The following is a 15,274-nucleotide window of genomic DNA, read 5'->3' as shown; positions in this document are numbered from 1 at the left end:
ATATACCCCGTCCCCTGAAGTGAATGACGCAGGTCCATAACCACAAACCCAGCTGGCCCTCATTCTCAGCGAGCGTTCAAGGAGTGAATGTGCTATCCTGGACGTGATGCTTCCTGTTCAGGACTGAGGCATGTTGATTGGGGCAGTGGCTGGGAAGCCTATGCTGCAGCTCCCCGGGTGTACCCTTTCTGTGGGAGAGCAAAGAGCTGTGTTCTTTGCTCTTGCTCATCCAGTGCCTTGCATGAGCCCTAGTACAAGCTCCTGTGCAGACATTGGCAGTGCGGAGAGAGGTTAAAAACGGGTTCCCCTTTTTCATTTCAGAAAGGTCACCCCACCGGCCTATCCTCCAAGCAGGACTCCCTGCCAACCAGACTGTGGTGGTAGGGAGCGACGTCGAATTTCACTGCAAGGTCTACAGTGATGCCCAGCCTCACATCCAGTGGCTGAAACACGTGGAAGTCAACGGCAGTAAATATGGATCCAACGGGACGCCGTATGTCACGGTGCTAAAGGTTGGTAGACACCGTTTGCTTTCGCATACAAGGGAGGACGAACGCCTCCTCTGTGGTGGTCTCAGTATCTCAGTGATGCCATCTGAACTGCTTAGATATTACAAGGATTCCCAGAAATGTTACCTTCCTGGATCCCTGCTTTGTCCAATGCTAATGCAGTATTGCCAGAAAGTTATGGATCTTGGTGTGAATCCAGAGGGGTGTGTTCCATAGCAGTGAATGTGCAGACTCCTCAGTTAGCCAAGGGATAGAGGTGCCTGTTCAAAACAACCACTCTCAAAGTTTGAAGGCATAAAATTAAGGAGGCCTTCTGAAAATGTACATCCATAGAGTAAAATCCTGACTCCATTGAAGTCAGTGGGGATTTTGCCATTGACTTCAGCGGGGACAAGATTTCACCCATAATGGGCGAAGTAGATGAGATGCTTTTTATGCTCAGGCTCTATTCATTTGCTGTATTACTAATACAGGTAAGGAATCTTTCTTTTGTGTTTAAAAATGTGATGCCAAATCCAGTCTTTAGTGACCTCTGTGCAAAAAAACAAAGTTTGGCCCATGATTTATACCTTGACAGTTTCACTTTTAATTAAATCTGTGCATTTCGAAAAAAAAAAAAAAAAAAGAGAGAGAGAAGTAAAAAGCAGTTGTGTTCGAAGCCTTGCTCTGTTAGGAACTCCGTTTTCTGCCTTTTTAGGATCATGTTTTTGCAGCTAGATGAGGCTTTGGTACCTAATTGAGAGGCAACAATGATATCTAGTGTCATGTTAGATTAATTACAGCTAAGTATTGCCTCTGACTGTCAGAGGACATGTACAGTCATCTGCCCTATCACAGTCAGAGTTGCAATGATTGCCAACTACTGTTTCATTGGTGAAATTTATAGCTGGTGCTGTGGAGAAGAGGAGACATACAGAGAGCTCAGAGCTGTGGACTGGGGTGAACACAGCACTGTGCAGGTGACATCATTATTTGACCATTTGTTAAACCACCCACAAGTGGATAGATGAGGGGGCAAATAAATGCCATTAAGGATAGCATTTTCAAAAGTGACGGGTAGGCCGATAGAAACCCAACTTTCATTAAAACTCAATGGGACTTACGCTCCGAAACGCCTATGTCACTTGTGAACATGATCTTAGGCTGCTTAGTTTCTTGAGCGCATCTGAAAAGTTTGCCCTAAATGTTTAGAACCAGGAAAGATACAAATTAGAGGGGATGGTTTTCCTTCCCCTTGTTCTTCTAAAAAAAAAAATAAATCTCTGCCTGTAGCTATACAGCGCTTAGGTTGAGAGCTCAGTCCACAGATTAGGTGTTCTCGTTCGTGGTGAGACAGTAAACTTTATTTAGATATTCATAAACTCGAAACTGGAATTCTGAAACACAACAGAGCCCCCCCAGGCAGCATCAGCAGTTCAACACCACAGGTCCTAGGAGGGAAAGTATTGTTTAAATCTCATCATCTGTGCGTTCCAAGTTTCCCTTATATAATTGTTCCAGTGTTTATAGGGGAAGGATAATGAGAGTAATCTGGGCAGATGGGATATCTTTTTTTTTTTTTTTTTTTTAAAGATATCTTTAAGTGGCACACAAAGCCAGAACATTTAGCTGTAAAAGTCCCTTTTGACAGTAAAATATCACAAGTGTGTCATTTAAAGTAATGTCTCCCCTCCCACCCCCCCCACCCCCCATTTTTTTCTGGAAGCGGGATAGGAAAGTGTCCTGAAACAGCTACGCCACAGTTTGAGCCCAAACTGAAACGGTCAGAGCGTATTTGATTATGTACACTAGCCTAGATAAATACCCTGGGCCAGCACATGGTTGTGAGAGTCATGATCATGACACTTGTGGGGACTGTGTCGTAATGAATGAGATGCTGTCAGGTGGAATTTGGCCTAAAATGGATGAAAAAAACATATTTCCATATGTGTGCATGTACACACATACCTCTACTTTTAACATATAAACGTTCCGCAGTGTTTGCACCCTAAATAACACAACATGGTGCTAGTGCCTGAGAACAAGGATGTCACCATGAGCCTGATTCTCTTCTCACTGCTCAGACCAGTGACATTAAAGCAGTTACCCCTCATCCAAGCCCAGATTCAGGAAAGCATCCCTAGTTGGCAAAGCACTTAGGTTCCATTGTAGCCTAAAGCTAAGCATGTGCTAGGTGCTCTGCTGAATAGGAATGAACTTGAGCATGTGCTTAAGTGTTTTCTTGAATGGGGCCTTCCAGTGTTGTGAGAGAATACGGCCCAGCGACAGCAAACAAAACTAAAACTGACTGGTCCATTTTCCTGGACTGAGCAAATGCAAAAAGAAAACAGTGTAAACCATGAAAAGTGTATTACTTTTAAAACCCTTTGCAGTTTACTGAGATGCTGATGTAAATCTATTTAAAATTCATAGGGCTCAATGGAGTTACTCCAGATTTGCAGTTGTATCTGAGAACACAATTTGGCCTTTGATTGTCAACCCGACGATGTCCCTTTTACATAACAGATCCAGCATATTGTCAGTTTCAAGGCACACTTTTTTTCTACATGTGAAGTTAAAGAATGGTCAGACTGTATGTACCGTACTATAACTCAGCCAGTTAAATGATAATGGAAGCCAGAGACCCTGGAAATCATTACCCAGATTGAACTAACACACTGGAAGAAATGGTTTGAGACTGTTCTTCCGTAGTTGGCACCACAAGTTGATACAACTTTTTGTTTTTCTGGCTATGCATAAAGATTTGCTTAAAATATGCATATGTTAATTTCCCATTGATTTCACAGCAAAGTACCAAGTGCTGTGTTACATGCCACTCAATATAGTTTCGTGTGGTCCTTACAGAATAAAGTGCTGCTACCTCTGGAAGTTCACAAAGTTGTGCAAACAGCAGATTGTCACAAACCCAGGATCCTGCTCTGCTGTGACAAAGAATTATACATGTAAATAGTGTTTAAAAATTAAACACTGAGCGACAGAGGTGCTAGATTATTAGAACTGCCAAATGCCTTCTCCTCTTTGGACAGAGTGAGCTATACCTTCCTAAAGGTGTGAGCATAGGCAAGCATTTGGAAACAGAGGTTTGTTCTGCCTCTGTGGGAGGAGACAGTGGCTCCGATCTCAGTTCCTAGCAGTGCAGCTGTGCTGGAGTCATGCTACCAAGATCTCCCATGGCCATGGTTGCCTTAAAAGGGATTCCTGGCTATAAGTCCCTCCAGTGCAATCTCCACAGGGTTGGAGGGACGTGATGCACTTCCATGAGGCTGCCCAGTCTCCTGACCCCGGGCAAGTCCCTAGTCCAGCGGAGGGGCTTCTGCGGAGTCCAGAATATGGGTTGGATGGCACACTAGAAGCAGCTGAGGCCCCTTTTGTGCAGGAGGGAAGGAAGAGCTGCATGTCAAGATTGCCCTCTGCATGTGGATCTGGGGGAGCACAGACTCTCCTGATCATTAAATTTAATGCTACACTTTAATCCGTTCTGAAATTGCTTGACAAAACCAAACTGCCATCTGGATCAGTTACCACAAAGCTGGGCCTAATCTGCGAACAAAAAGAATTCTGTAGAACACAGGAGGAATTAGCAGGATGCGCGGAGGAATGTTATCCATGTGCCAGTCAGGGGGATTGAAAACTCCTCATTCCAGTCTCCAACAAGGGATGGTGTTAGCCCAGGATAAACTGTACCCTCTCTATCAATACACAGAGACTTTAATTATAAATAATGAAGCAGCAGCAAGGAAACTGTCTCACTAGTCAACTTAAAGACGGGTTCAAACAAACTTTGCAAAGGGTGAATATCAGCAGTGAGATTGGGCCTGAAACTGTAAAGTTCACATCAGAATTTAAACCCTAGGCTCATCTGGAATGAGTTTAAGTTCCTAATTATGGAGCTGATCCTGCAGTCCTTTTCACAAGTCAGTTCTGCAGAATCACACCCTAACATTGTGTCTGTAGATTGGGCCAGGCAGGGGAATAACAAAGCGCTATCGCTTCATTTTGTCTCCCAGAATTGAAAGGAGTATTTTTCTAGGCTTTCAGGCATGTGTTGAGACCGTCCAACAGGGTTGCACCGTTTCAGACAAAAGAAAAACAACTGTTTAGAAACAAACAAGCAGCAGCTTGGAAGACAAGAAATAAAACCCCGTTTAATGGTCTGAAGTTGGACTGATTTATATGCACCACTTTATTTAGTAAAGAAGAGTCTCCTATGTGCAGTGGAAAAAGTTACAGCTAATTTCTGAAAGGCAAAGTCAGCAGTAGGCTTCAGTCTGCCACTGCTTATATTTTGTCTCCAAATTCTATTTTGGAATCCTGATAATTGAAACAGTATTTGCTGAGTTGGGTTGCAAACACAAATCTCCATGTAAGCCGTTTTCCTGCTGCTTCTGTCTACAGCATTATTAAGAAACCATAGAATCTTTGGCTTTCTGGCTGCCGTTAGATGCAGAACAGGGTAATTATCTTTTTAAAAGAGAGATTATGTATGCCTTTTAATTGGAGAAGCACCAGTAAAAGGAGAGGAGTGAACTTGTGCACTGTTAGTGGGCCAGATCCAGGTCACCTTGATCACTCAAGTCTTCAGTAGCTCTCCTCGCGTGAGTACGGTGAGCAGAAATTAAAGTATAAAACAGTCATGCTCAATCAGTCCTAAGCTAACGTAGCTTCGATGGAGGTATTGTTTGGTTTACTGAAGTTCAGGTTTCTGTCTGTTCCTGCAGTCTTGGATCAGTAAAAACGCTGAAGCCGATGCTAACCTAAATCTGTTCAATGTGACAGAACAAGATGAAGGAGAATATCTGTGTAGAGCCAACAATTTCGTAGGCATAGCCGAAAAACCATTTTGGCTCCACATTCGCAAACCAAAACCAGGTAAACTATAGACTCTGTCCCAAGGCCCTAGCAACTGCAAGAATGAGCTTTAACATTTTAAGAAGCTAGTGATTAAAATGACTCTTCATTTTGTATTAAACCCTGTCAACTGATGCTGAATGGCTTTACCTTATTTCCTTGCTAATTATTTTGAAAGAATTAAATGCCTATACATCAATTGCAATGGAAAAATTCCCACAATAAAATGACTGTCAAATTTTGCTATCCGCTTTTTCTGCTCATATTCCTTTCTCTTCCTAACAGCTGAGTGCTGATAACAGGATTGCATGCTAATGATCTTTGATGTTCGAAGCTCTAAGAAATCAAATTCACTTGAAGATTTTGCCCATATTAGTCTAGTCAGTAAACAGACTTTTTCCTTTCCAATAGTTATTCACAGTTAACATCGGTATTAGATCATGCAGGCAAATGCATAAATAGAGAGAATAGCCGAGTCCAGTTAGTCCCTGGTTTAATTCTATTGGTTTACACTCAAGAAGAATTTTGCCTATGTCTTGAAAATTTTCAACTAATTATAAAGTGAGAGGCAAGTCAGCCAGTCTATCTCCTTGATAATGTAGGAGTGTTCCCTAAAGGATGCTTTCTAATGATGATCCAGAATTACATTATAGCATCAAGAGCTGTATTATTAATAGATAAGCTTTTGGTGTTGAAATTGATATTAAAAATAATGTCCTCCTGATGAACATATTTCTGTATTAAATCACCATTTATCTGGTCAGCACTTTACCCTTTCCTCTCTACATCTCTTCTTTTTGTCTTTCTCTTTTTCTTACAAGCTCTGTTTTTTCCCCACACTCACCCTGCTAACCAACAGTCAGTCCTATTGTGGGGGCAATTTTTCCTTTTGATGCTTTTGCTTGCATGCTTCATTAGTGGGACAGAGTAAGAGCCTGGTGAAGGGAACCTTTTGCTTTTACTACAGGTTGCAAACGGGAATGAATAAATAAATGTGGACGACAGGGCCACTGAAAACAAACAAAAAAATCTTCATCTGCTTTTGAAATTTGCCTGTAAATCCATGTGGTGTCCTCAAACTTGCTGGGAATGTGGCTTATCCTCTGTTTTTCCTCTTTCTATATATGTGTATTTTTTTTCCCCTGTAGACGGCAGGTGTTAACACAACGGATAAGGAGCTAGAAATACTGTACTTGCGAAATGTTACTTTTGAGGATGCAGGGGAATATACTTGTCTCGCTGGGAATTCTATTGGGTTTTCACATCATTCTGCTTGGCTGACGGTTCTACCAGGTATTTCCTTCTGCGCTGTCCCCTTTCTTTCCTCTTGGTGATGCTTCAGTGTTTAATTTAGAAATGCCAAGTTTCCGCAAACTCTACATTACATGGAGCAGTGAGTTTTGATCTTTAGTCGACTTCTCTGCAGAAAGAACTCTCCTCTTCAGTTTGCTGTGCAGATCTCTAATGCATATTGCAGTTGCATGTTAAATACTGACATACTTCATGTGTCATCTGAGGCTCACAAAGCACTTCAGAGATAATAATGATCTGAACATCTCAAGATCCCTTTGATTTAGGCATGTAGTATTATTCCTACTTTAAGATAATTTCTCAACCTGCTCATCTATAAATGGAAGGTCACAGCAAGAGTCACTTGTAGAGATGGAGGTACAGAACCCAGGAGTCCTGGCTCCCAGGCACTGCTGGGCTGATTTTCAGAGGTACTAATACTCTGAGCACCAACTGACGGCAATGGGAGCTATGGAGGCTGAGATGACCCCATCTTGTACTCATTTCATGTGCAAGAGTGACATTGACATAGGACAAGTTCAGACCATGCAATAGAGAGATCTGCACTGCTGATGAGAGAGAGAGAGAGAGAGAGACTGCACTGTCCCACACCCTGAAAGCTGGCCTTGTGTTAAAATGCATGAACTCGCTTGGGGAAGGTGCAGTCCTTACTCAAGCAGCATTCCCCCTGAAGCTGATGGGGGTTCTGCCCCAGAACAATTGCAGAAGCAGACCCAAATTCAGCCTTTTCTTTTTATGTAATTCTCATTTTTAATAATCCATGGAATGGGCAGCAAATAAATTATATTCTCTCAAATTCCCTGGTTATAAAACACATTTTGATCCTCCCTACCACCACCACCACTGTTGGTAGCCCTTGCAAACAGACGTGCCCCAGAACATTTTTCTGAACCAGAAACTTTGGCATTTCTAAACCCTGACGTTAACGGAATTGGTGATTTTTTTCATATTAATTGCCTTTGTTAGGGATCAGAGTGTCTCCTCAAAGACGGGCCTTGAGGCAAGTGGGATCTGCCGGTTCTTCTCTCTAAAATGGCTGGTGTCTGATTCTGTTTCCGCTTCTGCCATCCCCTTGATTAAAAAACATTTCTGTTGGTTTAAGTTCGGAGGTTTACATTATTATAAGAATCTGCCTAGATCGTATCATCAAATTGTTGCATTGGTTTTAAAATGTATGAACTCGTAACATATTTAAAAAAAAAAAAAAAAAAGCCCAGCTAAAGTGGAACTTTATAGTGAACTCAGATGCAAGGAAGCTCCAGATATAGCAAACTGGAATGGGGGGGTCCAGACTGCACCAACCATTAGGGCGATGCAGATTGTAGTCCGTCTGCGGTGACCCTTCCACTTTCAGCAAAGGGAGTAAAGGCCTTGATCAGAGACTTCGGAGCTGTGATCAAACGAAGCAGAACCAGCCCAACAGTATTTCATGGCATCCATACTCCCAGCCCTGATCTTGTGAGGTCCCTCAACTGCTTCTGACTTCACTGGGGGTTAGCAGAGCTCTACACAAAGGTTCTCTGCTCATTTGGTTAGCTGGCTCACAGCCATGTAGCTTGCCGCACAGTGTGTACGTGCATGTATAAGCCATGCCCTGTTTGAGTGGAACCTCCGTTTTTCGCATTGCCATGTTCCTTCACAGACACAGTCCAAAGTCTAATAAAGTCAGTGGAAAGACTCACATTGAAATAACTAGACTTTGGGGTGGAGCTTGAGTGGTTCCATATCCCCTTTGCCCATGAAGGAGTAGAGTTCCCCCATGAGTTTTCTTCACTACTGTACCCATGGCCGCTTTCAAGTCACATGCACCCAACTTACCCAGCTCAGCATTTAGCCCAGAGTGAAGTGACTGTGTGAAAGGAAACAGTGATTTCACTATAAGGAGTTCCACTGCTGATTAAAGAACCATTGGCATCTTCTTTCTGTTAGTATGTTGTTGGTTTTGCTTTGACCCCTTGTAAATTCAGAAGTGCCTGGACTGAATGGAGCAGGTGGGGAATCATTCTTGATTTGTGCTTTGCTTGAGTAGCAGTTGCAGGATTGAGCTTTGAGTGCATAGTGCTAATTATGTTATAGCCATCAAAATGATTGGGCCCAAGACTGTTCAGTGGGCCTCCAGGAAGTTCTGACCTTCTGGAATCCTGGGGTGGGATTTTTGCTAAAATAATTGGGATAATCTGTCCTTCCTTTACTTGTCCAAACAAAATATTTACATTATGAATTATAATTAAGCCAAGTTTCCCATTTATCCTCACCCAAGTATCACGTTTTTAACCTCACCATCCTTTGGAGACAGGCGTGATTCAGGTGGGATCTTAGCTTGAGTTGCCATGTTAATCTCTTGTCTGGGGCACATCTGTTGCCAGCATTGGGGTCAAAACTGATGAGTGAAATAGAGGAAGGGCCCAATCCTGCATTGTTTGCAAAAGCAAAACACCCAGTGTAGGCATTCAGAGTTCTGGGTTTGGGAGGGCTCCTGGCTCGAGTCCAGTGGGGTTACACATAGACAAAGATGTGTCCAACCTAGGCCTGATCCAACTCCCACTGAAGTCAATGGGAAGATTCCCATTGGTGACAGTGAGCTTTCGCTCAGGCCCTACCTGAATTTCTCGCGCTGCATGTGTATGTGTTGGCTGCCGTTGCCTGTCCTCGCTCCTCACTTCTGTCTCTTGTTACTCTACAGAGCTAGTGGAGGTGGATGATTCTGGCTCCGTTTATGCTGGCATCCTCAGCTATGGGACTGGCTTTGTTCTCTTCATCCTAGTGGTTGTCGTCGTGATTATCTGTAGGATGAAAATGCCCAACAAAAAAGCCATGAACACCCCCACTGTACAGAAAGTCTCCAAATTTCCTCTCAAGAGACAGGTAACAGAAAGTAGATACAAGATTCCTATCTCCCCTATAGCCCCAGCCTACCTTTACATTTCCTTTCTATGTTCGGAACCTGACCCTGTGTTTTTTACTCAGGCAAAAATGCCATTAATGTCAGCGGGGCCTTCGCCTGAATAAAGGTCGGGCCCTGTGTCTCAGTTTGTTTCACTTATTCATTTACTTTAGATTTTTCAGTGAAAATGTCGTGTGTGGCAGTTAACTCTCTTTTTAGTTTACAATTGTTTGTCAGAGGCCAGCAATTCCACAGAGACCTGTGCTTACCTAGGTCTAGTAAAACAGACCCTTAAGCCAGCCCTGTGGCCACACGTCACAACACCCCAGGGAAAATGGACCTCCCAGAGAATAGTCTACCATCCTACACCCCTAGCCAGCCTGAAGAGGAGGAGTGGGAGAAGAAGTGTATTCTTGGACCTGTTCCCACTGAAGTCGCTAGCAAAACTTCCACTGATGTCTGTGGGTCCAGGATTGGGCCTTTCTGCAAGGGACAATGATGGCACTCCGTACAATAAAAATCCCATCCAGTCATGCATCAGTGACGGGCACTGCAGAGCAGTAAACGTAGGAATTAAAAAGGACTGCAAACCCTGCTCATTCAGCCTCTCTGGCTGTAAACCACCTATTGGCTTTCACAGGACTGAGTCCACGGACGCAAACACACCCCATGTGTATGGGCCAGAACTTTAGCTGGTATCAACTGATGTAGCTGGTGTAAATCAATAGAGTACTGGCTTCAGTGAAGCCACTCTGGTTTACACTGGCTGAGGATCTGGCTCTGCATGCCGAGATATATACACTCCCGTAATATGAGACTGATCTTTTTAATTTTCAGGTTACAATTTATTGTAAGTCTTCAATAAACAAAGATTAGTTCAAACTGATTTTCTTGGCTGGCTCCTTTTCAAGCACCTCTGCGTGTATCTGACACAGAGGCAGTTGGCAATAACATTTTATTTGCTCTATTCAAGCAGGTGTCATTGGAGTCGAACTCGTCCATGAATTCCAATACCCCGCTGGTCAGAATCACCCGCCTCTCATCCAGCGATGGGCCAATGCTAGCGAATGTCTCGGAGCTCGAACTGCCTGCTGATCCCAAGTGGGAATTAACGAGATCTCGGTCAGTCAAACCCACAAGCTGAATATACGTGTCGTTCTTTTGTCTTCATTCCACTTGTCAGCGTGGTCACATTAATTCATTTGTTTGTGTCTGTCGCTTCAGCCTGACTCTGGGGAAACCTCTGGGTGAAGGTTGTTTTGGTCAAGTGGTGATGGCAGAAGCGATTGGGATCGATAAGGACAAACCAAACAAGGCCATCACTGTAGCTGTCAAGATGTTAAAAGGTACAGAGAACAGCACCGTGAAGGAATGGCAGGAGGTGGGGGTGTTAGGCATTTGCCCGTGGCATTTATCTTGGTTTGGGTTTTGTTTTTTTATTTTAAAAATATGACTACATAAGAAGAGCAAACCTAAGGCCAAATTCTCCCTTTGGCTTCCATAGCTGATGCTTGTTTCCACAGATTCCACTTAGGGTGGGTCACAGGAAGTGATAAGTGTTATCTTAAGGATGGCTAAGTGAATACAGCAGTGGACTTGGCCACAGGAGACCTGGGTTCAGTTCCTAGTCCAGCCACAAATTTCCTGTATGACATTGGACAAGTCAATTTATCTACCCTCTATCTGAGCACCCTGCCTTTAAAATAGGGATAATGCTTCCCTATTTCACAGGGGTGTTGAGTATGAAATCCATTCAGGATTGTAAAGTGCTCATCTACTTGGGTGATGAGGGTCATATTAGCATTTCAGTAGATCTTCATATCAAATTGAACCCTGGCCAAGCTCCCTGAGATTACATCTCCTCAGTTTAAGAAGAGGCAAAACAATGAGGTTGTTTGGGCTCCTCCAAATGCTCCTGTTTTCCCTGCCTAAAGCACAGAATCTGCAGTAACTTGACTAGCTTTCCCTTCCATGGAAAATACCTGGAGGCGAGTGGCATGGCTAAGCCAAAGCAAGAAGTGCTGAGGTTCTGCACAGTATTAATACTAACACCAGCTGAAACTTTTTTTCAAATGAAAAATTTTTCCATGAGAAAGTGGGGTTTGAGGGGGAAAGTTTCAACATTGCCAAACTGAAACATTTTGATGGTTTGTGTTTTGGTTTGATTTTGAAAACTGAAAAAAAAAATGGTTTTCCAATTTATTCTGGAGGCTTTTGCCCCACTTTTCCATACTTTGTAACTCTTTTTCTAACTTGAGAAAGTTGGAAACAGTAAAAGGTATGAAAATTGTTTTTCACCCATTTTATCACATCTTTTATCTGCCCCCGATTCTTTTCCAGTACGAAAAAATGGGGGGAAGTTTGTTTGTACGTATGTAAAAAGGTGGGGTAGAGTGGAGGTGAAGCCCCAAAAATCCTAAAACTCAAATCGACAACCCAGGTTTTTTTTTCAGTTTCTAAACATCAAAACAAAACACACAATGTTTTATTTCCATATCAAAATTTTTCAGAAACTTTTTTGTTTGGCAACAAGTTTTGATGTTTCAAGTTTTCACCCCGATTTGGAACAAAGGCAAATATTAACATTTCCCACAGGATGAAAATTTCATTTCCTGACCAGCTCTCCTAAATGGTCAGATGGCCAGCCACCATTCACTGAGTGTATAACCTATTGTATAGTACTAATGCACTCTAGTTATGCTTTTACTTTCTAGACTGCAAGAAATGCCTATTCCCTTCCTAACAGTTTCTTTCTCTTCCCCCCCCCCCCCCCCCCCGTCTTCTCCAGATGACGCTACTGACAAGGATCTTTCTGACCTGGTGTCCGAAATGGAAATGATGAAGATGATTGGGAAACACAAAAATATCATTAACCTCCTAGGCGCCTGCACGCAGGATGGTATGTTTCAGAGAAAGCCATATGCTACCATCGTACTTCATGATTTCAGTGGTAAACAGTCCCATTCTGCTCTGTGGTGCACATCATACTAGCGCAGCCTTATGTATACACAGTTGCTTTTCTGTACCTCTACTGCAGGTTCCTGGCCCAGCAAGCATAGGGGTTTTCCCCCTCCAATGTAATATTGTGCTCCAGGAGCCGCTTATTCAGGCTGTGTAGAGGCCAGGAGGATTTTACCCTTTCCTCATGCATCTGAATTGGCCACAAGATTAATTGTGTGCACAGACATAAATAACTGTGCTTTGCTCAGTGAGAAGTTGGGTGGCTTTTAGATATTGGAGCAAATATATGGTGTTAGGAAAGTCTCTACTTGTTATTGATACTGGTTTTTATTTTGTTTTTCATATGCTTTTCCTTATTGTCCTTCTCCTTTTGGGGGGGGAAAATGGAGCTGGAAACGGAGAGATTGGTGGTTTGACTGTCATTTATTAGTATTTACTCACTGAATGCCCAAAATATGCTGGGCAAGGCTCGTGATTAGAGCATTGGCTTTGAGTCCCAACTCTGTGGGTTTAGGCAAGTCACATAATACCCTCTATGTCTAAGCCTTTCCAGCCATCAAACAGAAAGGATAATGCTCACCCACAGGGCAGTTAGGCGGGTGAGTTAATGTTTGTGAACGGCTCTGAAGAGATGTGTTTGTCAGAGGCCGCTTGGCTAGGGAACCTGACTGCAAGTCGAAACCTGAGTGCTGTTCCTATCTAACTTTCTTAGGTACTTTGGTGGCCCTCAATACTATAGTATCTGAGCACCTCATAGTCTTTAATTCATTTATCCCCAGAACACCCCTGTGCAGTAGGGAAGTTCACAGATGGGGAACTGAGGCACACAGACAACGTGACTCGCCCAGGGTCACACAGGAACTTTGTGGCAGAGCAGGGGCTTGAATTTGAGTGTCCTAGACTAGTGTTCTAACCACTGGCCCATCCTTCCTCTTTAATGCCACATTTGCTGCTGACTTGTCATATGACTTTGTGTAACGTCACCTCACCACCTCATTCCCTTTCAGTAAAATGAGGCTAGTGACGCTCACTCCATTTTGCAAGGCGCCGTGTAATTATGATATAACAGCCAGATTGTGACTGTTTTTTGTTGGCAGGCCCACTTTACGTTCTGGTAGAATATGCGTCAAAAGGGAACTTGCGGGAATATCTCAGGGCTCGTCGGCCGCCCGGCATGGACTATTCATTCGACACCTGCAAGCTGCCAGAAGAGCAGTTAACATTTAAAGATTTAGTCTCGTGCGCCTACCAGGTGGCCCGTGGCATGGAATATTTGGCATCTCAGAAAGTGAGTTGAGAGACTTAGTTTGTTATTATTTATCACATACATAAACATATGTGTCGGGCCACAGATGTGCAAAGTGCATTGCAGGCAAATAAATGACTGGGTTCTGCCTTTAAGAGCCTACAAGTACAGGAGTTATCTTTTTCAGTAAGAAATGCATTGCTACTTGCAAAGAGAACTGGAAGTCCATTTGAGTATGATGACATCCATTTATGAGCAACTTAGCTGGGTGCTCCTTTGCTGTAATCAACAATTCACTAGTAAGTGTGTGAACAGTGTGGCAATACATGGACACTGCAGAGTCCGTATGAAAGGCAGATCTCAGTTGTGTGTTTTCAGTGAGCAAATACAAAGGTCACACAACAGAAGCATCTAAATGCAGAGGTAATTGACTTTCAGATGTCCGATCCTCAGTCAATCTCAGCCACTATCCGAGGGCGGCCACGGTCAGATTTAGAGCCATGCTGAGCTGCACGCTGCATCTTGGTGATGTCAGCATGACAGCAAAATTGAAAGTCACTTTGAGAGATAATCTCATCTCAGACAATAGAATCAGGAACCTCTGTGGCCCCTTTTCAGTAATGCTGAAAGTGCAGAGCATCAAGGCCGAGACAGAGACCCAGTCTATGACAAACATTCGTTTGTTAGAAGAGCAGTATCTCTGCTAAGTTACCAGGTGAACGTAGACTTCCTTGGAGTTAGCCCAGCGAAGGATTTGGCCCATTCAAAACAAGATCTGACACTTACATAGAGCTATCCATGGGCTCCGAAAGCGTTTTACAAACATTGGACCCGACACTATTCTCACACTTGCTTCAGAGTTACTCCTGATTTACACTGATGTAAACAATTGGACAATCAGGCCCATTTTACAGATGGGGAAACTGGGACATTAGATTATACACAGTGAGTCAGTCGTAGAGCAGGGAATCAAATCTTAATGTCTTGATTCCCATGGCCTTACTGTAAGGAAACCATTAGCCCACATTCTCTTCCCTGGTGGTGGCAGCTTGGTGTACAGCCCTGGGATCTGGCCGATCTCCCGTGGAGGAGAAGGGGCCCTCTCCAGTCCAAGTGTCCCGCCCTGAGAGAGCAGATGAAGAAGCACTGCTGTCTTGCCACTGGAGGCGAGCGTGTATGTGAGATGTTGCTAAGAAGCAGTTTGTCTGAGACTGCATGTGGCAGCGATGACCTAAAGGGCGAAGAATTAAATGGTGCAGCTTTATTGGCTTTTGAGTAAATGAAATGGCACTTCATAAACCGCGAATCATAAGCAGCTTAACGAGCCCAAATTTATCTCTGTGCTCACCTTTCGCAGTGCATTCATCGAGACTTGGCAGCCAGGAACGTGTTAGTCACTGAAGACAATGTGATGAAAATAGCTGATTTTGGCCTAGCCAGAGATGTTCACAACATCGACTATTACAAGAAAACAACCAATGTGAGTATGGAGCTGCCAAGTGCCTGGGAGGTCCC

At 43.5% G+C, this 15,274-nt stretch overlaps 1 protein-coding gene across 6 annotated transcripts in view; it reads left to right on the top strand.

Moving 5' to 3' along the window:
• FGFR3 (fibroblast growth factor receptor 3) overlaps positions 1-15,274 on the top strand; it is a 74,683-nt gene that overhangs the window by 53,024 nt on the left and 6,385 nt on the right. Inside the window, exons 7-14 of one of the 6 annotated variants that reach the window (XM_024199050.2) lie at positions 322-512; positions 6,506-6,650; positions 9,352-9,533; positions 10,529-10,674; positions 10,777-10,898; positions 12,341-12,451; positions 13,611-13,801; positions 15,117-15,239. In XM_024199050.2, coding sequence (XP_024054818.1) covers positions 322-512; positions 6,506-6,650; positions 9,352-9,533; positions 10,529-10,674; positions 10,777-10,898; positions 12,341-12,451; positions 13,611-13,801; positions 15,117-15,239 — 1,211 coding nt within the window. Of the gene's footprint in view, positions 1-321; positions 513-5,227; positions 5,379-6,505; positions 6,651-9,351; positions 9,540-10,525; positions 10,675-10,776; positions 10,899-12,340; positions 12,452-13,610; positions 13,802-15,116; positions 15,240-15,274 lie in introns of all 6 variants that reach the window. The other 5 variants (XM_024199049.2, XM_024199047.2, XM_024199048.2 and 2 more) reach the window with 5 other exon arrangements.

This window comes from Terrapene carolina, unplaced genomic scaffold (genome assembly GCF_002925995.2).
Source record: "Terrapene carolina triunguis isolate 2854851 unplaced genomic scaffold, T_m_triunguis-2.0 Scaffold66, whole genome shotgun sequence".
In the NCBI taxonomy this organism is placed as follows: Eukaryota; Metazoa; Chordata; order Testudines; family Emydidae; genus Terrapene; species Terrapene triunguis.
This window is presented reverse-complemented; position numbering and strand designations above follow the sequence as displayed.